General features: G+C 43.4%; 1 protein-coding gene and 1 long non-coding RNA gene across 2 annotated transcripts in view; one reads left to right on the forward strand and one right to left on the reverse strand.

Moving 5' to 3' along the window:
• The window catches only part of LOC141144816 (uncharacterized), a 238371-nt gene that overhangs the window by 144380 nt on the left and 66548 nt on the right, over window positions 1-27443 (reverse strand). The window lies entirely within an intron of this gene.
• The window catches only part of RETREG1 (reticulophagy regulator 1), a 214171-nt gene that overhangs the window by 41372 nt on the left and 145356 nt on the right, over window positions 1-27443 (forward strand). Inside the window, exon 2 of the mRNA XM_073630852.1 lies at window positions 24829-24935. Coding sequence (XP_073486953.1) covers window positions 24829-24935 — 107 coding nt within the window. The remainder of the gene's footprint in view (window positions 1-24828; window positions 24936-27443) is intronic.

Consider the following 27443-nt stretch of genomic DNA (forward strand, 5'->3'; position numbering starts at 1 on the left):
CTAGCGCAGGGCACATGGAAGGGCGACGAGCTGCAGAGGTCTTCCAATTGGAAAGAGCTGAGGGCAGTAGGCCTAGCCCTCAGATTCTTCAAAAAGGAACTCCAGGGCCACCATGTACAGGTACGGTCGGACAACTCATCCACCGTGGCCTATATAAACAAGCAGGGAGGCACCAGGAGCGGAAGTCTGCTGGCCCTAGCAGAAGACATTCTAAGCTGGGCCGAGTCCAACACTCTCTCACTCTCAGCGGTTTTTCTGAGAGGGGAGAGGAATATAATCGCAGATTTTCTCAGCCGGAGGAGTCTAAAGGAAGGAGATTGGGCCCTCAACCAGGAGGTTTTCAATCTCATATCCGAGAAATGGGGACCCCCGGAAGTGGATCTTTTCGCTTCAAAAGACAACGCGAAAACCCCCTGTTTTTTCTCCCTAAACGCAGGGGAAGGAGCACTGGGAGTGGACGCATTATCTCAGAGTTGGCATTTCAGGACATGTTATGCCTTCCCTCCTCCGGTACTATTACCGGCGGTTCTGAGGAAGTTTCAATTAGAGAGCACCTCTCTTATTCTGGTAGCTCCACATTGGCCGAAAAGGGCATGGTTTTCAATCCTCAGTCAGTTAGCAGCGGAACCTCCCCTTTTCCTTCCACCTCGAAAGGATCTTCTGTCGCAGGGTCCAGTCCTCTGCCCACAGGTGCAGCAGTGGAAATTAGCGGCCTGGCTACTGAGGAGGGTATATTAAGATCCAAGGGGTTTTCAGAGAGCTTGATCTCTACCCTCCTCAACAGTAGGAAAAAGGAGACCCGTAAGATTTACAAAAAGGTCTGGCTCCTTTTCAACAAATGGTGCATAGAAAACTCCTTCTCGGTGCAGAGTCCCGTAGCTGTGTTGGAATTTCTGCAGTGTGGAGCGGACAAGGGTTTATCTGTAGCTACCCTTAAAAGTCAGGTTTCAGCACTCAGTGCTTACCTGGAGAAGTCTCTGGCTACCAATCCATGGGTGGTCAGATTCTTTAAGGCACTGTCAAGACAGAGACCTACCAGGGGTCCTCCCTTTCCCGGGTGGGACCTATCTCTGGTTTTACAGAGCCTTACGGGAAGTCCCTTTGAGCCATTGGACAAGTGCCTGTTAAAGGAACTTACCCTAAAAACAGTATTTTTAGTTGCAGTAACAACTGCCAGGAGGGTCAGCGAAATTGAGGCGTTATCAATTAGACCTCCTTTTTGTGTTATTTTGCCAGACAGGATAGTCCTTAAGACTGATCCAGCTTTTTTGCCTAAGGTGGCGTCAAGCTTTCATAGAAGCCAGGAAATAGTCCTACCCTCGTTTTGTCCCAATCCTTCAGGTGAAAGGGAACTAAGATTTCATTTTCTAGATGTAAGGAGGTGTATCCTACAATACCTAGAGATGACTAAGACAATAAGGAAGTCTGATTCTCTATTTATTTTATTTTCTGGGGCCAGAAAGGGTCTCAGAGCGTCCCGACGCACGATTGCCAGGTGGCTTAGATTAGCTATTGGGCAGGCATATTCTTTAGCGGGGAAGGAGGTCCCTAGAGGCATAAAGGCACACTCCATCAGAGCAGTGGCAACTTCCCAGGCAGAGAAGGCTGGAGCAACGCCAGAGCAAATATGCAAGGCAGCAACATGGTCCAGCTACTCCACTTTTGTTAGACATTACAGAGTGGACCTGGTGGCGGCAGGTGAGCAGGCTTTTGGGCGAAAAGTTCTGCAAGCTGTAGTCCCACCCTAATTGGTAAGTGCTCGATTATCCTCTCTATTGTGGCTGTCCTGAAATGACGGAAAGGGAAAATTAAAGTTACGTACCGGTAACGTCTTTTCCTGTAGTCTTTCAGGACAGCCCTAGTTACCCACCCTAAGCTTGGGGGGGTCTTATTAAAGACCAGAACGCAATATGGTAATGATATTGATTGGTATGTTATTAATGTGTTCTTGTGTCTCCCCAGCGGCCGGAGGTACTCTTGAAAGAACTGAGGTCTGGCAGGGGAGGAGAGATTTTATGGGCTGGCGCAGTGTTTCCAGAGGAAGGGGAGGAGACTATCTCTCTCTATTGTGGCTGTCCTGAAAGACTACAGGAAAAGACGTTACCGGTACGTAACTTTAATTTTTGATCTAATATTTCACAGCATGGCCTGTTCCTGCGCTCAACAAAAGTACCTGTGAGGCTTTACAGTGTGGTGCCACCACCACCACCACCGCCTTAGGTCCAATTTTTCTGCCCCTGTTTAACAGGGGGGCGTAATTACAATTTTTGATCTAATATTTCACACTTTCAGCCAGTCCAGGACTATTAATGCTGTGTTCCCCGGCCACAGCATTCTACACTGACCTTTCTCTAGGAGGATAATAGTTCTGTGTCCCTACTCTCCTCCGCTTGACTGCTACTTCTTCCTTCCAGATCTCCTCCAGCATGCAAGTCCTGTGTTCCCCGGTCAGAGCAGCTTGATACTTCTTTAAGGATGAAGATCTTTATCTTAAAGCGGGGGTCCACCTATCGTTTTTTTTTTTTTTTTGCTTCCAATACTTCTCTTACACTCTTTGACTTCTCTTAGAACCCCAATAGGGGGCACTGCATTACATGTGTGCCATGCTGATGCATTGGCAGTGACTAAAAGTATTTAAGCCAAGAAAGTCAGCATGACAGCCAGGATTTGCAGAATGAGAACTCGGCAATTCCAGTCTCTGTAAAAAATGTTCTAATAGGGGAATGGCGCTGTTCACAAAAAATATATATAAAGAGGTGAAATCTCAAAATAAAAATAAAAAAAGTGTGTGTGCGCACCAGAGTCCAACAATAAACTTGGAGAAAGATCCTATAAACGTGCTAAAACCTCTTACAGTATATATGTCATGTGGGATGTGGGTCACCAAAACATTTGAAAAGTAAAAATAAACATAAAAAACTGGTATGAGTGAAACTACAACCTAACACAATTGGCTATATCCACATTTAAAAATCCCACTGACGTGCAAAGTGACACCAGAAGATGGCAACTATAATTCCTCTGATATTGACTGGAAAAATCAGAACATATTAATACAAAATATATGTGATAAATAAATACATATACAACAATCAAAAAATGTGATAAATAAGTTGGTGAATGTGTGCAACCAGAAAGACGTGTGATAATTAAAGCGGGGGTCCACCTATCTATCGTTTTTTTTTTTTTTTGAGTTCATTCACAAACTTTTCTTCTCAGCATTACATACTCACATATTGTGTGTAATATGTCCGCTTATGTCAGATTTCGTCAGAAAGAATAACTTATATTATTCACTGCAGGCGGTTTCCACCTTCATTGTGGGCATTTGAAGCCCATAAGCATTTATTTCCTGGATGTGGTGAATGCTGTGCTCCCAGCATTCACCGCTCGTTCCCGCACATGCTCAGTGGCATCCTGGGAAGCCTGAGACTAGCTCCCAGGAGTCTGGGAGAGGCTAGAAACACGCCTACTCCCACGGGAGGAGAACCAGGAAGTGCAAAGAAGAATAGAAAAATAAAAGGTAATTACGGCGATTTAAATTTTTTTAAAGGGCATGTCAGCATCTAGGCAAGGAAGAGAATAAATACAGATATTGTTCAAAATTTGGGTGGAACTCCGCTTTAAGCTCCCTCCTGGCGGTTCCTCCATCCCTCCTCCACGCACGGCACATCCCCACGTGGGGATGTCCGGAACAGCAACTCAGTACTCCATTGTCTGTTCCTACTTTCCAGAACTCCTCCCTTGAAGCATGTGACCCCAGCTTATATGAGAGGCCTGCCACCTGCCAATACCGCAAGATAATTGGTCAGGGCTCCTCACATGAGCTGCCTGCCACTCAGATCTCAAGTCCATCCTCTCTTCCAGAACTATCCTTCTGAAAACAGGGGAGGCATCTCTGAGTCAGAGCACAGGTGGCCACACCCCCACTGCACTGAACACTCCCAGTCCCAAATCACAACAACCAGGCCCAGCCTAAAGCACAGGCCTGGCTAAATTTACCTGCACTTGGGCCCTAAGCTAAAGAAAATACTACTCTAGCACCTACCTTTAGGTAGAGGGTGCTACACAGTGTTGTGCCACCACCACCACTACCACCAAACACTACCGCTGTTTAACGGGCATGTCATTACAATTCTTGATATAATATTTCACAGCAGGGCCTGTTCCTGCGCTCAACAAGAGTATCTGTGAGGCTTTACAGTGTTGTGCCACCACCACCATCACCTAAGGCCCACTTTTTCTGCCCCTGTGCAACAGGGGCATGTAATTACAGTTTTTGATCTAATATTTCACAGCAGGGCCTGTTCCTGCGCTCAATAAAAGTATCTGTGAGGCTTTACAGTGTTGTACCACGGCCAAAGGCCCAATTTTTCTGCCCCTGTTTAACAGGGGCATGTCATTACAATTTTTGATCTAATATTTTACAGCAGGGCCTGTTCCTGCGCTCAACAAAAGTATCTGTGAGGCTTTTTTTTTTTTTTTTTTTTAACAAAGTTTATTTAAAATTTCAAAAACAAACCTACATTGCCAAATTATACGTAGACATACAGCAAAATTTCTCTTTCCCATAACTGTGCAATTACAACTATTAGCAATTACATAAGTAGATTATAACCTTTCCTGTGTCTTGTGTCTCATAAGCCACCACAAACATGAGGATGCAGAAACACATGGGGGGGGGGGGGGCTACCAACATCGCCCATCTGGTAGCAGCTACTCAATAGTCAAGTGTTTCGCCTCTATCCATGCTGCCCAGATTTTCCCAAATTTTTGGGACAATTTCTGCCCAGATATGTTAATTTGGAATAGCGGGAGTGCTGCATTCACTAGGGATTGCCATAGCTGTCTAGTGGGCGGTAAGGGCTGGTTCCACTGCAGCAATATTGCTTTCCTAGCGTAGAACGTGGTATAAAAAATGAATAACTTTTTACTCCAGGAAAGCTCCATAAAATCAGATACCCAAGAGGAGAGGGATTGGGCTGTATGGGACTGTCAGTTTCCCTATAGCGTTAATGTCAGTTAGGATGTCTTTCCAGAATTCCACCACCTCAGGACAAGACCAGACTGTATGAAAGAAGTCAGCGCCCTCAAGATTACATCTAGGGCAGGTTGCTGTTCGGTCAGAGTATATTCTTGCCAGGCGTGCTGGAGAGTAATAAGCTTGGTGCAGGAATTTCAATTGAATGAACCTGTCCCTTGCTGAAATTACAAGGATGGAACGTCTGCAAGTCGGGATATCGCCTCTGGATCCACAGGAAGAGAGCCAGGACTGGTTCCAAGGTTCAAAATTGTTTCTCAGATCCCCGAGATATGTGGAAAAAAAGGTGGATGCCTCCACATAGTGTAAATCAGGGTTATTTATTACTAAAAACCGTAATACATAAAAGTGATCACAAATAAAACAGATAGGCAGTGTGCAGGGTAAAAAGTCGCGGCTTTTTACCCTGCACACTGCCTATCTGTTTTATTTGTGATCACTTTTATGTATTACGGTTTTTTAGTAATAAATAACCCTGATTTACACTATGTGGAGGCATCCCCCTTTTTTTCCACATATCTCGGGGATCTGAGAAACAATTTTGAACCTTGGAACCAGTCCTGGCTCTCTCCCTGAGGATCCAGAGGCAATATCCCGACTTGCAGACGTTCCATCTGTCCTTGGTTACTCCATACATCTGCCCTTGGTGGCACACAGCCCGATTGACTCTATGCTAATGGCAGTAGAGTCCAACAGTTCCGGTAAGCGTACCTTATCCATTTATCACTTTGATGACATCTAAGCAGATATTTGGGAAGCTGAAGGATCCTCCTCACTGATTGCACAAATTTGTCGTGGACTACCACTACTATTTGACAACACGTCATCACTGGGACATATTCTTATGTTTACAGAGACATTTACTTTATACTATACATGGTGTTTTTTCTTCCTTTTAGCGCTACAATTTATTTACAATCCTCTTTTATTGTTCAGTGAGATAATTCTTGACAAACTGAGAAAAACTTTGTCAAATACACCCCCTTGCTGTGAGTGACAGGTGATTTACATATCTCCTGCACTAGCCTAAGTAGGAGACATGCAGTATTTTTTAATTCCCTCCCCCACTCCTTTCTTCTGCTGCTCTGCCAGGATTGGATGTTCCACATAATCTCAGGCCTGGCGCAGACACTCCACTGGTCTGATGGGGGGGGGGGTTTGCTGCTGGACACAGCTATATTACATATGTATATACTGTATATAGCTGTGTCCAGCAGCACTCCCCCCCCGTAAATGACATGTATAGCATTTCCGTCCTTTCCTCCGCTCTCCATCCTGACAGAGCCCGCGGGAATGGAGGGGAGTCGGCTGCGGGGGATGAGGGGGGGGTGAAGGAGGAAGACACAGCGGGCGGATGAGGACAGGAGGGGGGCCAGAGAAGAAGGGGAAGTGGTGGTGGTTGAGGAGGAGAACACGTCAGGCGCTGGAGGAGGAGGACACAAGGGACAGTCGGGGGTGATCGGTGCAGCGGAGGGACAGCCGTGAGCACCGATCTTCCTGCATGGCATTTAATCAGCCGCTTCTCCCTCTCTGCCTCCCGTGGCTTTCAGCGGAAAAGCCATTCAGGGGCTCACAGCTGTCCCCGCCACACCGAGCATCCCCGACTGTCACTGGACAGTGACACCCGACGTGACAGGAGCCATGAGCGCGCTCTTCTTCTGTGCGCGCACTTTTCACTCCGGCCAGGCGCGAGGGTAGAGGTGGGCGGGGAGTCTGGTGATGTCATGCCATAGTAATTACTATGTCGGTTATAGTTCACCTTCAGGTGCTGGACACTGGCACACCCTAAATATGAAGTTGCCTCCCTATATAACCCCTCCCATACCGGGAGTATCTCAGTTTTTTCGCCAGTGTCTAAGGTGTTGGTCATGAGTGAAGATGTGCTGTGCTGAGCTCCTATGGAACAATCCGGATCCATTCAAAGTGTCTTTTAGGCCGAATTGAATGGTACCCGGGCCTCGTATCCGAAGAAACAAGGTTTTGCCTGTAACGCTTCTCTTCTTAGAGAGCTGGACCCCGGGATCCAGTACTTTTGGTATTAAGGCCATAAAGTTTTACTGGCGGGGTGCTTTTTACAGGTCCAGGATTGTGGGTTCCCCCAAGGGTCCCCGGTTCCTGAAGGTTTGTTAATGGAACCCAACGTGAAGGGTGAAGATTGTGTCTGTGGGTTTTTACCACAGAAAACCCTGCGGCGGGAAAGGTAAGTGGGGCTTTTCTAAGGAATTTTAAAATTTTCTTATGAAATGTCTCCTTTAAAGTAAATGTTGTCATGCCTAAGTGTCACCACTGGGGGCTGTATGAAGCACGTACCTTCTCATGCTTTGCTCAGAGTCACGCTGTGTCACAGAAGCAGCAGACTTTTTTCCTCCAGCCAGCAGGCAGACCTCCGGTAAGTTTGGGGGGTTTTGCTTCCTCCAGACATCCCCACCTGAGCTGAACTCTTCCCCTCTTCAAGAGGCTGAGTATAAATAAGGGAGAACTAAAAACGATCGGCAATGTCGTTTTCTTTCACCGCCCCTACACGCGGCGGCTTTCAGGTCTCCTCCACGCCATCCCTCCCTCCCTCACTCACTCAGCCGATCCCATCGGATCGGAGGCACGTGCTTGCGCGGGAAAACTCTTATTTTGAAAAAGAAAGGAGGGAGGCGCAATGCGACGGTGGGGACGGGGCTTAGTGCGCCGTTCTCCAACGCGGGAGTGTGTTTTTAAAAAAGAGAAAAAACTCCATTTATGCTGGCTGCAAAATTGTTGGAGAGACATAAGAGCAAAGAAAAGCATGAAAGAGGTTTGGTGATACAGGCATTTTCTATTTGACACATTTACTATTTGCTTCAGGCTGAGCATTAATCGCAGCGGCTGTGGCTGGACTATTGCTCAAGCAGTGGATGCGATTTCTTCTGGTAGTACCTCTGCTTTGTGCATCGAGCTATGGTCAGAAGGGGGGGTTGAAACACCCCCAAAAAAGAGCTAAATGGGTCTCCCTCAAGCTCTGGAAAGCCTACTCATCTCTACAAATGGCATCCTCCCCTGTGAGGGGGTGGCTGGTCAGAGTGAGCATCAGGGCCATGAAATGTCTGCAACTGTTTTTAACACTGCAGCCCCTGCTTATTTTATATTAAAAAAAAAAGGTTTATCGACTTTAATCACATCCCAGTGTGGGCCAAAATGTGACAGGTTCTCTTCCATTGCCCAGGACCCTCAAACTGAGGAACTGGGGGCAGGAGAAGACGAATTCCCTCAGGGGACCATGGTGAGGCTTATGACTCCTCTTCTGAGGTGTCAAATGCGGGAGAGTCAGCTGTTCCAATCTTAAGATTGATGGTGCAATTTCTTGCTGAATGATCGCTCCACATTTATGTACCCTTAACTGAGTGGGTTCACTAAAGCCTTCTCAAGCTGTGCAAGCCTTTTGCTGTCCATTCATTGCTGGAAAAGCTTTTTGTATCTGAGAGGATCACCCAGATAAGCATTTTTTTTCCCTCCTAAAAAGTTTCCACACTTTATCCTATGGTGGGGGAAATTCACTAAGTAGGGTATACCAGCAATTAACGCTGCTATATCCTCTGTGAATAAGTTTGACTTGTCCGGCAGACAATGCTTAAATGCTTAGGGATCCAATGGATAAAAAGGTGGAATTGCTACTGGGAAAAAAAAAACAAACACTTTTTTCTCTGGCAGATTGAGTGTCTCAGCCTGCAATTGCTTAATCAGGAGGCAGCTTTATGTTTGCAACAGTTGCTATGAGAGATTCTATCCTTCAGGCCTTGCGCCCTTCGCTAAGCGCCTTGTAAGAAGCTTCTTGCTAGTCTTCCTTTTTGCGGTGAAACAGCTATTTGGGGATGTTTTGGATAATACATCCAAAGAAATTCTAGTGGAAAGCACCCCATTTTGCCATTTAAGAAAAGGAGTAAATGTATTTTCGTTTTAAAGCTCCTTCTCCTCTGCCAGAGGCATCAGCCTCCAGGCAGTCACGGCGGCTTCCACTGTCAGGTTCAATCGAATAGGGGGAAAACTTCTGCAGTTCTCAAGGATCTGGCAGGAAGAGTGTCGAGACGAATGAGGGGACTTCCTCAATAGCTCCAGGGTACAAACTGGAGTTCCAAGAGTTCCTGTTTCCTCGTTTTCTCAGATCAGACGTTTCTAAGGATCTAGAGAAAAAGAAAAAAGTGATTATGGGGGTCCCCATGTAAGAACAGAGGTTGGGGTCTGATTCAAACCTCTTTTTTTCACAGTGTCAAATCCGAATGGACATTCTGGATCTCAAAAATCTAAATTCAATTCCTGAATATAACCACTCTTTTTTGTATGGAGTCAATCTAAATCTGTTATCTCCATCCTACAAGGAGGAGAACTTTTGGCGTCAATCGACATCAAAGATGCCTTTTTCCTCGCTCATTAGTAATATCTACTTTTCAAGGTGGAAAATCTTCATTTTCAGTGTGTAGCTCTGGTCCAGCTACTGCACCTTGAGTGTTTACAAAGGTTCTGGCCCCTCTTCTAGCCAGATTAAGGGCCCAAGGTATAACGATTATGGTTTACCTAGTCAATCTGTTCTTGATAGACCAGTCGGTAGCCCGCCTAGACCAAAGTATGGTCACCACATTCAACTGCCTGGAATATCTAGGTCGGATTCTCATCCTAGGAGAAATTTTCTTTAAAACCATGAAGAAGGCTAAAATACTTGAGTCCGATCATAGGTACACCCAGAAAAGGGTATTCTTACCCCAGGCAAAGATCAGCGCCATAAAGGAACTGATTTAGGTGGTCAAAGCAAGATGAATTTCTTCTATTCAACTTTGCATGAGGTTGTTGGGAAAGATGGTGGCTTCATTCGAGGCCATTCCTTATGCTCAGTTTCATTCGAGACTGCTGCAAAACAGTATCCTATCGGCTTGGAACAAAGGGTTCAAGCTCTACATTCCCAATGTGTCTGACTCCAAAGCCTACAGCCACATCACCCTGATAGCGCCCGATCTCGTCTGATCTTGGAGGCTAAGCAGGGTCGGGACTGTTAGTACCCAGATGAGAGACCACCTGGAAATGCCAGGTGTTGTAGACTGGGTGCGCCTGAGCCTCAGTTTATGGTTAATATCCAAAAATCCACTAAGGGGAAAATCCTTCCTTCAGTTACCTGGGAAGTGGTAACAAAATATGCCAACCTTTTTTGTTTAGGTTGGGGAACAGTCCTGGAAGAGGCAACTGTACAAGAGAAGTGGCCCAGATCAGAAATGGCCTTGCCCATTAACATTTTAGAAATTCAGGCAGAGCTCTTGGTCCTGAACGTTCAGTGTACGGTAATGGCCTATATTAATCACCATGGGGCACAAGAAGTTGTGCGGCCCAGAGAAAGGTGAATCATATCCTATCTTGGGCAGAAAACAATGTACTTTGCCTATCGACAGTCTTCATTCTAGGAATAGAAAATTGGCAGGCGGACTACTTGAGTCGCCAGCAGTTGTTCCCGGGAGAATGGTTCCTTCACCCCGATATCTTCTTGTCAATATGTTAAAAATGGGGGATCCCAGACATAGATCTGTTTGCGTCCAGGTTCAACGAAGAAATCTACAACTTTGTGTCAAGAACAAAGGGTCCGCTAGCATGTGGAACAGATGCCTTGCTATTCCCGTGGAATCGGTTCTCACTGATTTATGCATTCCCTCCTAATATGCCTGCATCCATGACTTCTTCGCAGGATCAAGCAGGAAGGGAAGTCATTGATTCTTGTTGGCCCCAGCGGGGCCCAGGAAATCTTGGTATGCAGAGATTGTAAAGATGGCAGTAGGGGACCCATGGACCCTACCATCACGGGCAGACCTTCTCTCGCAAGGTCTGGTGTTCCATCCTACTTTACAAACGCTAAATTTAACGGTCTGGCTATGGAGACCCACACTCTGCAGAAGTGTGGGCTGTCAGGTTCAGTAGTTTCTACCTTGGTTAATGCAAGGGAGCCGGCCTCCATAATGATATGTTATGGAGTCTGGGAAACATATGTCTCCTGGTGTGAAACCAGGAGTTGCCCCCCAGGAAATAGGTCAAAGGTAGAATCCTTGACTTTCTGCAGATGGGGTGAGAAATAAGCTGGCCTTGAGTGCTTTCTAAGGACAGGTCTCGGCCTTATCGGTATTATTTCAACGACCACTTGCTTCGCATTCTTTGGTTCGTAACTTTATTCAGTGGGTAACACGGCTTAATCTCCGGTTAGGTAACCCCTGAACCCTTGGGACTTGAATTTAGTTTTGTCGGCATTACAAAATAGACTTTTTTTGGGCCGATACAACATATTCCCTTGGTCCTTTTTTTTACAAGGAAACTATTTTTTCTGGTAACCATATCTGCTGCAAGAAGGGTATCAGAATTGGCTGCTCTTTCTTGTAAAGAGCCATATTTTTATTGTTCAAAGATAGTATTGCGTCCTCATCCTAACTTTTTACCGAAGGTAGTATCAGGTTTTTACCTAAACCTGGATATTGTTCTACCTTCATTTTTCCAGAACCCTGTTCTATGGACGAAAAATCACTACACTCTCTTGATGTGGTGAGAGCACTCAAAGTCTACTTAAGGCGATTGCTCAGATTTGGAAAATGGATGTTTTGTTTGTGTTGTCTGAAGGTCCTAAAAGAGGACAGGCAGCATCGAAATCTACTATTTCTAAATTAATTTGAAAAGTAATCGTTCAAGCTTATGGTTTAAAGAGGTAGTTCTACCCTCTCAAATCAAAGCGCACTCCTCTAGGGTTGTTAGTGCTTTGTGGGCAGTGCATCACTAAGCCTCCATGGCTCAATTCTGCAAGGCCGCAACTTGGTCTTCAATCCATACATTTACCAGATTCTATGTGGTGGATGTAAAAAGACATGAGGATGTCGCCTTTGAGCGCAGTGTACTGCAGGCAGCAGTATAAATCCTCTGATCTCATGGTGCCCTACTTTGGTTGTGCCTCCCTCCCCTCAGTTGGCATTGCTCTGGGACATCCCACATAGTAATTACTATGGCTCTGTGTCCCTTGATGTACAATTAAAGAAAATAGGATTATTATAAAAGCTTACCTGTAAAATCCTTTTCTTTTGAAGTACATCACGGGACACAGAGGTCCAGCCCCTCTTTCTAGTATACACGTGTATTGTTTTACTAAAAAACTGAGATACTCCCGGTATGGGAGGGGTTATATAGGGAGGCAACTTCCTGTTTAGGGTGTGCCAGTGTCCAGCACCTGAAGGTGGACTATAACCCACATAGTAATTACTATGGCTCTGTGTCCCGTGATGTACTTTTTTTTACAGGTAAGCTGTTATAAAAATCCTATTTTTGGTGTGTTTTTTATGCTTTGGTGGTGTTTTTTTGAAACTTTAATGAAGCTTGGCAGATGCCCTGTGTGTGTGTGTGTTGATATTTCATACCTGCAATATTGACTTAAAGCCTCTCAAAAGCTTTAGGTGCTTCAAGCGAGCTTTGTCATAGACTTCTATGGAGCGTTTGAAGACGCTTTAAAGCACCACTAAAGCGACATGGGGTATGATTTTTGAAGCAAAGCCGAAGCAAAAGCAAGGGGTAAACAGGACTGTAAGCTAACCATTTTATTTAGTGACAGGGGCTTTGACTGGCGTTCAGAGAGCTTTAAAAAAAGCGTGCCCAAAGCCTTGTTTTGAAGCAACTGCAAACGAGCGCTGAGGGGGGCTGCTGCACACAGGAGGCTTTTTATCTTACTGCTTAAATTTATGACAAAATCAGATTTTATTGGATTTCTTTTAAAACAGAAAGTAGAAAATGTTTTATTTTTCAGAATTTCCGCTCATTTTTTCGCTTATATTGCAAAAAAAAAAAAACTGATTTGTGAATAAATACCACCAAAAGAAAGCTCTATTTATGTGAACAAAATGATAATAATGTCATTTGGGTACAGTGTTGCATGACCGCGCAATTCTTATTGAAGGTGCAAGAGCGCTGAAAATTGGCCTGGAAAGGAAGTGGGTGAAAGTGCCCAGTATTGAAGTGGTTAACCGCTTCCCGACCGCCTCACGCAGATATACTGCGGCAGAAGGGCACGTACAGGCAGAATCACGTACCTGTACATTGCCCTTTATGAGGCGGCTTGCGGGAGCGTGCACGCCCGCCGGGAGCTCCGTGAGCGTGATTGCGGGTCCCGCGGACTCGATGTCTGCAGGGATACCTGCGATCGTCTCACGGAGAGGAAGAACAGGGAAATGCTAATGCAAACAAGCATTTCCCCGTTCTGCCTAGTGATACTGTTGCTGATCACAGGTCCCTGTAATCGGAAGCGGTGATCAGTGTCGTGTCACACACAGCCCCCCCCCCAGTTAGAATCACTCCCTAGGACACACTTAACCCCTACAGCGCCACCTAGTGGTTAACCCCTTCACTGCCAGTCACATTTACACAGTAATCAATGCATTTTTAATTGCACTAATCGCTGTATAAATGTGAATGGTCTCAAAATCACGACAAAAGTGTGCGATCTGTCCGCCATAATGTCGCAGTCACGATAAAAATCGCTGATCGCCACCATTACTAATAAAAAAAAATTATTAATGAAAATGCCATAAAACTATCCCCTATTTTGTAAATGCTATAACTTTTGCGCAAACCAATCAATAAACGCTTATTGAGATTTTTTATTTATTTTTTTGTACCAAAAATATGTAGAAGAATACGTATCGGCCTAAACTGAGGAAAAAAATTGGTTTTTTTTATATATTTTTTGGGGATCTCTATTATAGCAAAAAATAAAAAATAATGCGTTTTTTTCAAAATTGTCGCTATTTTTTTGTTTATAGCGCAAAAAATAAAAAACGCAGAGGTGATCAAATACCACCAAAAGAAAGCTCTATTTGTGGGAAAAAAAGCACATCCATTTTGTTTGGAAGCCATGTCGCACGCCCGCGCAATTGTCAGTTAAAGCGACGCAGTGCCGAATTGCAAAAAGTGCTCTGATCTTTGACCAGCTAAATGGTCCGGTGCTTAAGTGGTTAAGGAAAAAGGCAATTTCCAAGTCACGCGAATATCCACATACATATAAGTAGAAGCACAAAGCAGAACTGATAAAGTCCAGATTCCAGCGTAGTAACCTATGTCAGAAAGATATAGCGCAAAGGCCAGGCTGACTTGCCAAAGAACAGGAGAGGTTCAAAAGAAATGTATAAATAGTCTACCGTAGTACCTCCCCAGCCCCAAAAAAGGCAAATGGAAACATAAGCAGTCATGTGGCAAAAAAAAAAAAAAAAATAGGGTGGGGGATGAGAAAGGGAGGTTATAAAAGGCACATCAGGGAATGACTCCCACAGAGGAGAGAGGGTCAGCTCCATCAACCAGGGGAATCCTAAAGAGCCTTACCTTCCTCTGACTATATAAACATATTCCATAAAGGCCACATTTTCAAATATACCTCTCGCTTTTGCTGCACTGTCAACACCAAATCTTGTATCCTGTTCAACTCCTCAACCTTCCTAAGCCACAACCCAATTGTTGGAGGCTGTGTCTGCTTCCAGTTAAGGGGAATACAGGATTTAGTGGCATTAAAGTGATTGTAAAGGTTTGTTTTTTGTATTCTTTAATCGTACATCACGGGACACAGAGCCATAGTAATCACTATGTGGGTTATAGACCTCCTTCTGGTGCTGGACACTGGCACACCCTAAACAGGAAGTTGCCTCCCTATATAACCCTTCCCATACCGGGGGGTATCTCAGCTTCTTCGTTAGTGTCTAAGGTGTTGGTCACGAGTGAAGATGTGCTGTGCTGAGCTCGTATGAAATGTCTCCTTTAAAAAAGTAAATGTTGTCATGCCTAAGAGTCACCACTGGAGGTTGTATGGAGCACGCACCTTCTCATGCTGGGGTGCCCCAGCAGCACTCCTGGCTCTTCCTCTTTCAATGGGGGCACCCGTGTGGGCACGCTCACAAGTCCTGCTGCTGCGTCCATTGACACAGAGAGCAGGACTCAGCCCCGCTCCCACTCCTGTGTCACTGGATTTGATTGACAGCAGCGGAAGCCAATCTATCCAATGAAATTAGTCTCCTGTATTTTTGTACAGGTCGAGGATTTTAGGGTGAAGTCGATTATTTTGGTTTGTTGCACTTTCATAAATGGCTGACCTAGGTCAAATTCCCACTTTGCTAAGAAGGGCGCTCGATAGTACTCGGGGGGCGAAATCAACAGAGTACAGAGGGTGTGGGGTAGTGGGCCTTGATCCGTGCAATATTCTTTAAACAAGGTATGATGACGGTAAAATTTTTCTGGGATAGGGAACGACTGCAAAAAATTATGGATCTGTACAGCTTTCCAGAAGTAAAGTTGATAGGGGCATGTGACGTCCATCAGGGCTTGTAGCAAGGGCCAAGCACCCAAGGACAAGAAATGAGAGGCTTGGAAGTGTCCCGATACCCAGAGTGAATAGAATGGGTCTTCCCGAGGTCCTGGAGCAAAACGTGGATTGCCCAGGATAGGGTATAGCGGGGGGTCCACAGTAGATAGTTTAGATGCAGAGAAGAGCCGGAAATGCACACACGTTGTAGGTCCAATGTGTGAGTGCTTTCAAATACTTATTTTACTCACTGAACTGCAACTCAATTTATAACCTTTGTATCGCGTTTTTTCAGGATTTTTGGTTGATATTCTGTCTCTATCAATTAGCACCTGTCTCTATCAAAATAGATATTCTGTCTCTATTAAAAGCACCTATGATAAAGATTATAGACTCTTCATTTCTTCTTTCAATGGTTTTTATTGAAGTTTTTAGAAAAGAATATGTTTTACAACATAAAAGGAAGGGAGAAAAGTGATATACACATTCAGGTTGTATACAATCCGGTGATATACATTCTCAGAAATTTTCATTTAGTTAATTAGTTGTTCAAGAGGCATGTAAACATTTAACATAAGCAGAGTATGTTCACTGTGCGTTGTGTTTTTCTTGTTTTCATTAGTCAAACGTTAATAGAAACAGAACCATCAATAAAAACATTAACTTTTGGACCATATTGACCATTGTTTATCAAATTTTTTACATTGTAAAGAGTTTATTGCTAAGAGGCGCTCGAAAGTGTAATTTCTATGAACTGCTTTGGTTATGTCTGATAGGTTAATGGCATTTGTGGATTTCCAATTTCGTAATATCGTTAAGCGTGTTTCAAGCAAAATATGAGTTACGACTGGTCTAAAGTCTATATGATATTTTTCTATGTTCAGGTGCAATATTGCCAGCGCTGGGTCTGGATGAGATATTACTCCCGTTAACGTGGAAATCAATTTAAACACTTGGTTCCAAATGCATTTAACAGCAGGACAACACCAAAGCATATGCAGTAAATTGCCTATTTGCCCACAGGCTCTCCAGCAATTTGGGGATGTTCCCGGGAAGAATTTCGCTATTCTATATGGGGTGTAGTGCCATCTATTGGCCATTTTAATAGTTAATTCCCAATGCTTAATGCAGTGGGAAGCCTTGTGTATTGCTCTAAAGGCTTGTTGCCACTGTTCATCTGAGGCTGATATACCTAGTTCTTCTTCCCATTTCTTCATTGCAGTAGTTTTGGTAAATGTGAGTTTATCTTTGGTGATATTATAGAAGAAAGATATTCCTTTTGTATGTTGTTTGGTTGTGGTGTAAAATTTCCAAATATTGCTCGGAAGGTGTATGGTAGGTGTAGGCTTAGATTTAAGGAAGTTTACAATTCTTACGCACGTAAACTGTGAATTCTTTGGAAGATGGTATTGTGTCATGAGTTGCTCCACAGATTTGGGATGTGTGCCATTATATAGGTCTGATATGTGTAGTATGCCCTTTCTTGACAGGTCTTTGATTGTCAGCATTGGGATTTTTGTTTCCAAGAACGATAAGGGTATATTATACTGTATGTCTTGTTTGTCTTTATACGTATGTTCCCGTATAACTCTCCACGCCTTTAACGAGATTTGCGTAGTAGGAGGCAGTTTTTTTGTGTCCCACGGTATCCACCCGTCTGTCATGAGTAGTAGGGGTAGATTGTTCATTGGTGCTGTCGTTTTTTCAATGTCCACCCATAATGGTGTGTCAGTTGTTTGAAACCAGTGTTTGATTTGGTCAAGGCGTACTGCCCAATAGTAGTCGTGTATGTCCACTAAACCTGCTCCGCCCGCTTGCTTATGTGATGTGAGATTATTTCGTGAACATCTAGCTTTTTTTTCCCTTCCATATGTATTTCCAAGCAATATTCTCTATATTTTTTAATAGGTGTTGAGGGATAGACAGTGGTATAGAGCGGAATATGTATAGTATTTGTGGCAATAACATCATTTTGTAAGCTGTAATTCTGCCTAACCAAGATACTTCGCTGTTGGACATGTTTTTGGTTTGGGCTTCCAGTTTGTTAATGAGTGGTAATACATTGGCTTTTATTATTGTGGATATTTTATTTGTGAGTGTGATTCCCAGATATGTGATATTTCCTTTACTCCACATATATGGTAATTTTGCTTGTAGCGATTTTCGGGTATTTGGTGAGATACCCATGTCTAATATGAGAGATTTAGTAAAGTTGACTTTATAGTATGATATCTCTCCAAAAGCTATGAGGATTTTATGGGCCTGTATTAAAGATATGGAGGGTTTAGTAAGTAGCAGGATTACATCGTCTGCGAATAGATTAATGGTATGTTTCACTGACCCAAACTGGAAGCCTGTTATCAAAGGGTGGGAGCGTATGGATTCAGCTAACGGCTCTATCATCAAATTAAAAATTGCAGGAGATAGGGGGCACCCCTGTCGGGTTCCATTCTTGATCTGGAAGGTTGCGGATAGGAACCCCGCAGAGTACACCTGTGCTGACGGGCAAGAGTATAATGCCATAATAGCTTGCAGAATTGGGCCTTTGAATCCAAACTTCCGCAATGTTTGTTCCATATATGTCCAGTGGACCCTATCGAACGCCTTCTCTGCGTCAATGGATAGCAGCAGAGAAGGCGTTCGAGTCTTTTCAGCATGGTTTATCACATTAATAATCCTTCTAGTGGCGTCCGAAGTTTGTCTCCCTCTCACAAAGCCCATCTGGTCTCTCGTAATGAGATTAGGTAATATGCATGTTAGTCGCTTAGCTAGTAGTTTCGCGTATACTTTTGTGTCGGAGTTCAGCAGTGATATGGGTCGGAAGTTAGCTGGTGTGTTAGGTTCCTTACCCGGTTTTGGTAGAGTCACTATATGTGCTTTTAGCATTTCCTGTGGAAAGGAGGCAACCTCAGCAGCTTTATTGAAGATTTTTGTCATGTGTGGAGATAGAATATTGGTAAACATTTTGAAGTATTCATTAGAGAATCCGTCCGGGCCTGGGGATTTCCCATTTGGAAGTGTATGTATTGTCATTTCAATTTCTCTGTGTGTTATCGGAGCATTTAAGTGTTCTAAGTGATCGTCAGAGAGGGCTGGAAGGTTTAGGTGCTCCAGAAAAGAATTTATTTTGTCTATAGTTGGGTGTGGTGTATGTGCATCTTCGTGTAAATTGTATAGTGAGCTATAGTATGTAGCGAATTGGTTCGCTATCTCTTGTGGATTTGTGATTCTGTGTGTTAGCGTAGGGTGTTGGATGTATGCTATTCTAGTTCTGGTGCGTGCCGCTTTCAGTCTATTCGCTAGGTATTTACCTGCCCTGTTAGCATTGGTATAGTAGTTTTGTCGTAGGTATTTTAAGTGTTTGTCATATTGTTGAGTTAGGAGCGTTCTGAGTTGTTCTCTAAGAGAATTGAGTTTGTCGATAAGTGCTGTGGATGGGGATATTTTGTTTTGAGTTTCTATAAGGTGTATGTCTGCAATAATAGTGTTCAGCTGCTGAGTTCGCCTCCTTTTTTCTCTAGTTCCCAATTGGATCAGGATTCCTCTCATAAAGGCCTTGTGAGCGCTCCATACAACAAATGGATCATCCACAGAGCCCTCATTTTCTGAAAAGAAATTTTGTATATGTTGGGAGATTATTTTGTGATATTTATTATCTTGGAATAGTCTGGTGTTGCAACGCCAGATGGGTGGTGAGGAGGAGACTCCCTTCTCTACAATAGACAGGGAAATGGCTGCATGGTCAGACCATGTAATTTCATGTATTTTAGACATGTTCACGTTTTGCAGGAGCCATTTATCTGTTAAAAACATGTCTATTCTGGAGTAAGAAGAGTGCCTGTTGGAAAAAAAAGTATAGTCCCTTTCCGAGGCGTGTAAGCATCTCCATATGTCGTATAGTTCCTCTTGGTGGAGTATGGACTGAAGGGATAGGGTTCCTTTTGACTGGCCTGATGATGTGTCCAGTGTCGGATCTGAGGTTATGTTGAAGTCCCCGCATATTAATAGATTACCATATTTCATGGAATTTGCTTTGTGTAGGACTTTTTTGATGAATCTGACTTGGCGTGTATTCGGAGCATACAGTGTGATCACTGTGTATGGTTTGGAATTAATGTCTCCTGTGAAGATGATGTACCTGCCTCCAGCGTCAGTAAAGACATCTTTAGGTTGTATGGATAGCGAGTCCTTGAAAGCCATTAGGACACCTCCTTTTTTGCTATTTGGTGTATTGGCCATGTATATGATTGGGTAGTTTTTGTGCTTACATTGAGGAGCATTATGTAATTGGAAGTGGGTTTCCTGGACACAAAGAATGTCCGCTTTGTGTGTGCTAGCTTCCTTCCACAAGGAGAATCGTTTAGCTGGGTGATTTAGTCCCCGGGTATTAATTGAAAGGCATGTTATCGTCATTGTGAAAGGTACTTGTGGTTTTGTGGGGTGATGTAGTAGATGTACTCACTGCGCCCGGTTGAGGGGGAGATCCTTGTGGGTTGATGATGAAAGGTAGGTCTTTTCATTTCTTCGTGTGTCTTGACTGGTCCGTTACTTTCGTGGATAAAACTGTGTATATCAAAAACAAAGGGTGCAGAAAAACAAGGAGAAAAAAAACAGAAAGTCAACAGGGGTTTGATAAGAAATGGATCCATGATTTGATCCCTGTGCAGTTGTAACTGCTACTGGTTGACTGGGGTGTAGGTAAGAGTTAATCCTAAGCTCTTCCCTGGAGATAAACTGAATTATATCTGTGTGGAGTGTTATGAGCTTCCACCATTGCTTTTCTTGGATGAGCGCTTGTATGAGACGGTTTGCCACTCGTTCTGTATAGGGGTCAGTCCCTGAGGTTGCGCATGTTGTGCTGGTTGGTCAGATATTATGCCCCAGTTCCTTAAAGCCTTAAGTCCCTCTTCTAAGGTAGACACCGAGATGGTTTGGCCATTGTGAGTGATCGACAGGGTAGCAGGGTACTTCCATTTGTGCAAGATATTGTGGTTTCTCAGGGCTTTTGTGATGGTCAATAAATTTCTGCGGCGTTGCAGAGTGTGTCTAGACAAGTCAGGCAGCACTCTGATGGCGGCATACTGTTGTGGAATATTTTCCTGTTTGCGGGAAACTTGCAGAATGCGATCTTTTATGTGGTAGTAGTGTATTCTCATTAAGACATCTCTAGGTGTGTCATCTGGGAGGAACGATGGTTTAGGTACCCTGTGGATCCTGTCCACTAGAAGGTCTGATGCAGTTGCCTCAGGTATTAAAGTGGAAAAAAAGGCCTGGGCATATTGCAGAAGCTGAGAAGGGGGGACAGATTCTGGAACCCCCCTCATTTTGAGGTTGTTCCTCCTGGATCTGTCCTCGAGGTCTGCTATTTTATCTTTTAGCCATAAGATGTCCTCCCCTTGTGCTGAGTGCGCTTCTACCATAACATTATAAGATGAGGTGTACTCCTCCATCTTGTGTTCTACCTGATTCACTCTGCGGCCTAGCGTCTGCACTTCCCTCTGGCATTCAGTGATTCCTCTCATCAGATCTGTCTGCAGTGAGGAGCGCAGGGACAGCAGCATATCTTTCATTAATGTATCTGACACTGGCCTATCTGCTGTGGGGAAATCTGTGATAGGATCCCGGCCCTTAACGCTCTGGCCTGTAGTGCTGGATGGCCCGCTTACCTCCATGGCCGGATCGGCCTGTGATCTGACTGGTGAGTCCCTCCGCTGCCGCGATTTTGCCGGGCTGCGTGTTGTGGGGGTAGAGGGGCCCGAGGATTGTTCGCTGGGAGGGTTGGTCAGGCAGGAGGAAGCCGCTGATGCCTCCGCTCCGCTGTTCCGTCCGGATCCCTGGTCCGGCCTGTCAGTTCTGGCGCCGCCGCCATTTTGCTGAGGCCCACGCGAGGCATAATAGCTTGTCATCTTCTGCGGCTGCTGTGGTGTTTTTCGGTGCCGTGGCATCTTTTTCTTGATCCGCGGGGATTTGGCACTCAGATGGCAGTGTTTGGAGCCGTGGATGGTGCTGGTGGGCTCTGATGCTGGCGGATTATCTCCGGTGGGCGAGCGGAGCTCCTGGGCTAAGCGTCCATCTTGGAGTCCGGTCGCCACGCCCCCGACTCTTCATTTCTTTGTTAGTAGGCAAACTTACAAAATCTGCAGGGGATCAAATATTTATTTTTCCCACTGTATACTACATGCACCACATTACTGCTTTGCTTAAAGTGAATGTAAACCCACTCTCATCCATTCTAAACTACTGCCCTAGTGGTTATCCATAAGGACATACATGCCTCCTGCATGCATGTATCCTTACCTGTCAAATGTCTCCCCTCTGTCTGTTATGAGACCCGAAAAACTGCAGATTCTGTGGGTGGGTCTGTTGTCTGTAGCTCAGTGGGTGGAGTCGTGATGTCAGCAAAATCCCCGCCCCCTCTACACTCCCCTTGTCAACATGCATTTTCTCCTGTGTATTTCTTACACCGAACTTCTGCTGTGATCACTAACATCCAGTCAAAACCCAGAAAAGTCACCACATGACTTCAGCATGCCCAATCATGCTCAGGTGTGGAAAAGCCAATCCTGGGAGAGCTGGAAAAGAAAGGAGGGAGGTTGGGAAGTACACAGAATGCCTCTCTCAGGCTTGTGCATGAAATATGTAAATCCCCTGTTACTTAGAGCAAGGGGGAGAAACTGACTCCTATTTCTCTGTCTGTCTGTTTTTAACTCACTGAAAAAAAGATAAGAGGACTGCTCAGAGCTAGATTAACTCTTCGTGGCAAGACTGAGCACAGATGACATGAAATCCTATACTGTACAAGGTGCAAGCCTTAATTAATTAATTTTTTTTTGAGTTTACATCCACTTTAAGGTGCCCAAATTGCCCCAAGTTTTTTACAATCCTAGCAACACCCCTGCTGATACTACCACTACTTGGCATATTGTTGCAGCGGAGACAGAGTGCACAGGAAATCATTGCATGTTAACTATATTTCTGTCAGGATCAAGAGGTATTTTTCTTTACTTCCAGTGTGTGTAATTAGACAAAATATCAGGAAATGTGCATGCATTGCAATGACTACTGATTTTGTTTTAATTTTGCCCAGACATATGCTTTGAGGGGCATATTTATAAACCAGTAAATTGGTCATTCACCAAACATTCACTGCAAGTGAATCTTCCTGGTGCTTTTGTTTTAGTTTGCTTTGTGTGAATTGTTTTATGTCCATGGGGCCCCTTTTTTAGGTGACGGACTCTTTAAAATGATACTAAAGGCTGTTATTTTATTAAAAATTCAGCCAGTCCCTATTGGGTTTATTTTGTCCATTTACAGTATGGCCATCTTAAGGAATTAGTGAATGAAACAAATGATGAGTTTAGGAATAAAAAAAAAAATGGGAAGCAAAGTCAAAGAGGAAAGAGAGATCGTAAAAGAGGGAAATAACAAGGAGTGGGTGAAGGAAGGGAGTTAAGGGTGGTGTGGGGGCAGATAAATTTCCTTCTCCCATGGTCCATCTAGGTACCCACATAGCTCAAAGGTTCAACAACCTTCTATCTGGTTGGGAGTATACTACCTATGGGGAAAAAAATTTAAGGAATTTCCTATGTGTATCAGAGTAATTGGCTGATAATTCATTAGTCATGTTCCAATTCAAATTTAATACCAGAGACTTCCAAGAGCAAGCTATGTTATGTTTGTTGGTACTAAAGGTAAAGGTAATTGAATTTGCTTCTGAGTGTTGGACATTCGGGGGATTGTTCAGCAAAACATAAGATCCTTACGTAAGTTACATCCCAGAACAGTAATATAAATCAATGTATAAACTCCTATACATAACCTGTGAGTCTTGGGGCAAGTCCACCATATATGCAACATCATTATTTTCTATCCACAGGTATGGAAACATAAAGGTGACTACTTTGGTACCAATTTGGGAAGTGAGTACCAGAGGAAGAGGACTTTTGTGTGCATTCTTCAAGGCCAAAATATTGAATGAGCTTTTGGCTATGGGAACCCATATTTCCATCAAATCCTCCTCTGGTGAAGAGTTCCTTTTCCCATCAAAGCATGTAATATGTTTTAGGAGTTAGAGAAATGGATAGAGGCCTGTATTTAAAAAGCAACAACAATACTAAGTGGGTTTTCCATTCTCATGGGGAATAAACCTCATTTTATTAAATCCAAAAGGGGTAATTGAGGTGAGATGACGCTCAACCAAGTAGGGCTGCAACTTTTCATAATCGCTTAGTTGGCCGATTTATTGTTTCGATTAATCGGATAATAACCTTAAAAGAAAGTGTGGTGTATAATTTAATATGTAAAGTTTAAAAAAAATGTATTCTTAAAAATCTATATGCAGTGGTAAATATAAGTAACCAACTATATGTTTAGGGAGAAAATTCTCTAATTTACTCTGAGAATATCAGACAGAAGAGATATACTGTATATACTATTGGAGGTTGAATCTGGTAAATATCAGACTAGGATATCACATTTTTTATTTGGACCCCTTTCACACCGGGGCGCATGTAATGATCCCTGCCCCATGTAATGTTTCCTGCCTCCTTGTAATGTGCTCTGTCCAATGTGCCCTGCCTGCATGTAATATGGCCTGCTCCCACGTAATGTGGCTTTCCTTCATGTAAAAGTTTACTTTAAATGCAATTGTAATGCCTTCTATTACCTCCAGTCTATCAGCCTTCACCTTCTCTGGGTTCAGATGCTGATCTTCCCTGCACAGTCTTTAAAGTATTTTTTTTTTTAAACAACAAACATGTTGTACTTACCTGCTCTGTGTAATGGTTTTGCACAGAGCAGCCCAGATTCCTCTCTTCTGGGGTTCCTCACTGATGCTTCTTTCTCCTCCTTGCCTTCAGAGTGCCCCAATAGCAAGCTACAAATTATAGTATAGTGTGCCCCTATAACAAGGTAAAAAACTTCTGCCACTCACTTCCTGCCCAGGACTACATGTTCCATGAGGCATTGCTCCTCACACATTCACATTCACAAGTTCTCAGGCACTTACTGACATGTATGGACGGTGTACTGAGCTGTATGTGTGCTGCACTGTATTTCCTGATGTGTAAACAAATATTGCATTCTGTATGAAGGCCAACCAATTGGCTGGCCGATTAATCGATTATGAAAATAGTTGACAACTATTTTCATAATCGATTAGTTGTCGATTAATCGATTAGTTGTTTCAGCCCTACAACCAAGTCACATTTAATTTCATAGAGGAGGAACTAAATAGGAGCCTCTCAATTAGAGTGGGGGAGTGCTAATGGGGCAATGTGTGTTGCCGTGTAGTACCTTGATAGATGCAGGATTAATTTATGTTGATATTGAATAGTTTTGTTTATTGTGAGTATATGGAACCCTATATAAGTTTAAGTATCTTATTCATAAGGGAACATAAAATAAATCTAGCAGATTATATCTTTTAATGCAAATGTTAGTTTACAACTATGTGTTTTGTTATGTATTTCAGGTTTCTAGCACTGAGCCCCTGGAGAATTTATCATTTACTCTCACTGATTTTACTTGGACTTCTTCTGGTTCAGATTATTAAACATTTTTTGCTGTCTAGAAACACAGGTGAGCAGATCTGTGTTTATTCCTATCACATAGTTTTACACATTTTGGACTTTTTTTCCCATGAACTACAAACCTAAATAAGACAACAGTAAATGTTTCTAACAAAGTAGATAGAGGCCATCACTCCTGTAACACATCCAAAATATCACTATGTTTCCAAGAAAAAAAAAGTGGACTTTACTGGTACAAATGAGATGATACTGACATATAAAAAATATACATCTTTTTAATATTACTCCTAAAATATCTGGATCATTTATATCTTAAAAAACATAGTTTCCATGATTAACAATATCTCCTCATAGCTGACACCTCTTGATTTAATATACAATGTATAAATTTATGCACAAATCACTTCACTTATATACCATACTTTTATATATATATATACACACAGTATCTCACAAAAGTGAGTATACCCCTCACACATTTTTGTAAATATTTTTTCATATTTTTTATTTTCATGTGACAACACTGAAGAAATGACACTTTGCTACAATGTAAAGTAGTGAGTGTACAGCTTGTATAACAGTGTATATTTGCTGTCCCCTCAAAATACGGTAACAACTCACAGCCATTAATGTCTAAACCGCTGGCAACAAAAGTGAGTACACCCCTAAGTGAAAATGTCCAAATTGGGCCCAATTAGCCATTTTCCCTCCCCAGTGTCATGCGACTTTATTAGTGTTACAAGGTCTCAGGTGTGAATGGGGAATAGGTGTGTTAAATTTGGTGTTATCGCTCTCACTCTCTCATACTGGTCACTTGAAGTTCAACATGGCACCTCATGGCAAAGAACTCTCTGAGGATCTGAAAAAAAAAAGCATTGTTGCTCTACATAAAGATGGCCTAGGCTATAAGAAGATTGCCAAGACCCTGAAATTGAGCTGTAGCACCGTGGCCAAGATCATACAGCGTTTTAACAGGACAGGTTCCACTCAGAACAGGCCATGGTCAACCAAAGAAGTTTGTGCACGTGCTCAGCGTCATATCCAGAGGTTGTCTTTGGGAAATAGACGTATGAGTGCTGCCAGCATTGCTACAGAGGTTGAAGGGGTGGGGGCCAGCCTGTCAGTGCTCAGACTATACGCTGTGCACTGCATCAAATTGGTCTGCATGGCTGTCGACCCAGAAGGAAGCCTCTTCTAAAGATGATGCACAAGAAAGCCCGCAAACAGTTTGCTGAAGACAAGCAGACTAAGGACATGGATTACTGGAACTATGTCCTGTGGTCTGATGAGACCAAGATAAACTTATTTGGTTCAGATGATGTCAAGCGTGTGTGATGGCAGCCAGGTGAGGAGTACAAAGACAAGTGTGTCTTGCCTACAGTCAAGCACGGTGGGAGTGTCATGATCTGGGGCTGCATGAGTGCTGCCGGCACTGGGGAGCTACAGTTCATTGAGGGAACCATGAATGCCAACATGTACTGTGACATACTGAAGCAGAGCATGATCCCCTCCCATCGGAGACTGGGCCGCAGGGCAGTATTTCAACATAACGACCCCAAACACATCACCAAGACAACCACTGCCTTGCTAAAGAAGCTGAGGGTAAAGGTAATAGACTGGCCAAGCATGTCTCCAGACCTAAACCCTATTGAGCATCTGTGGGGCATCCTCAAACGGAAGGTGGAGGAGCGCAAGGTCTCTAACATCCACCAGCTCTGTGATGTCATCATGGAGGAGTGGAAGAGGACTCCAGTGGCAACCTGTGAAGCTCTGGTGAACTCCATGCCCAAGAGGGTTAAGGCAGTGCTGGAAAATAATGGAGGCCACACAAAATATTGACACTTTGGGCCCAGTTTGGAAATTTTCACTTAGGGGTGTACTCACTTTTGTTGCCAGAGGTTTAGACATTAATGGCTGTGTGTTGAGTTATTTTGAGGGGACAGCAAATTTACACTGAGCTTGTGTGTATGTATGTGTGTGTGTGTGTGTGTGTATATATTTATATATATATATATATATATATATATATATATAGACACTAGAAATCTACAAATGATCTTCATATTCAGATAAAAAAACAATTATGTGTCAACCTACCCTACCAATGGCCCTACCAATATACAACAATACATCTGAGGTGGGCAGAAGGGGCATCAAGGAATGGGCTAATCCTTTTTTTTTTTTATTGTTAAAGGTGAGAGAAAAAAATATCATTTAAAATGGGGCATCAACCCCTCCACCAGATCAACTATCTCACAGGGGACTTACATCCTGTTGTATCAACTTTTTAATTGTATTCAGTATGGTGTCCAGAATATGCCATCATTTGAGTGATCTAAATAAGTAATGTATTGACAGTTACCTCAAAGTTAAATGACTATATATCACCCCTGACCAACCCCGCATATTCCTTTAGATATTTTGATTTAAATTTATACCTAAACATTGTAAGGAGAGAGAGAGAGACGAGGAAGGGAAAAGGGGGAAAGGAATTATTTTTGTTCTGGGATTTTTTGTTTGTTTTGTTTATATGTATATGTTTGTTATTTGACCTATG

The sequence above is a fragment of the Aquarana catesbeiana genome, linkage group LG05 (assembly GCF_042186555.1).
Source record: "Aquarana catesbeiana isolate 2022-GZ linkage group LG05, ASM4218655v1, whole genome shotgun sequence".
In the NCBI taxonomy this organism is placed as follows: domain Eukaryota; kingdom Metazoa; phylum Chordata; class Amphibia; order Anura; family Ranidae; genus Aquarana; species Aquarana catesbeiana.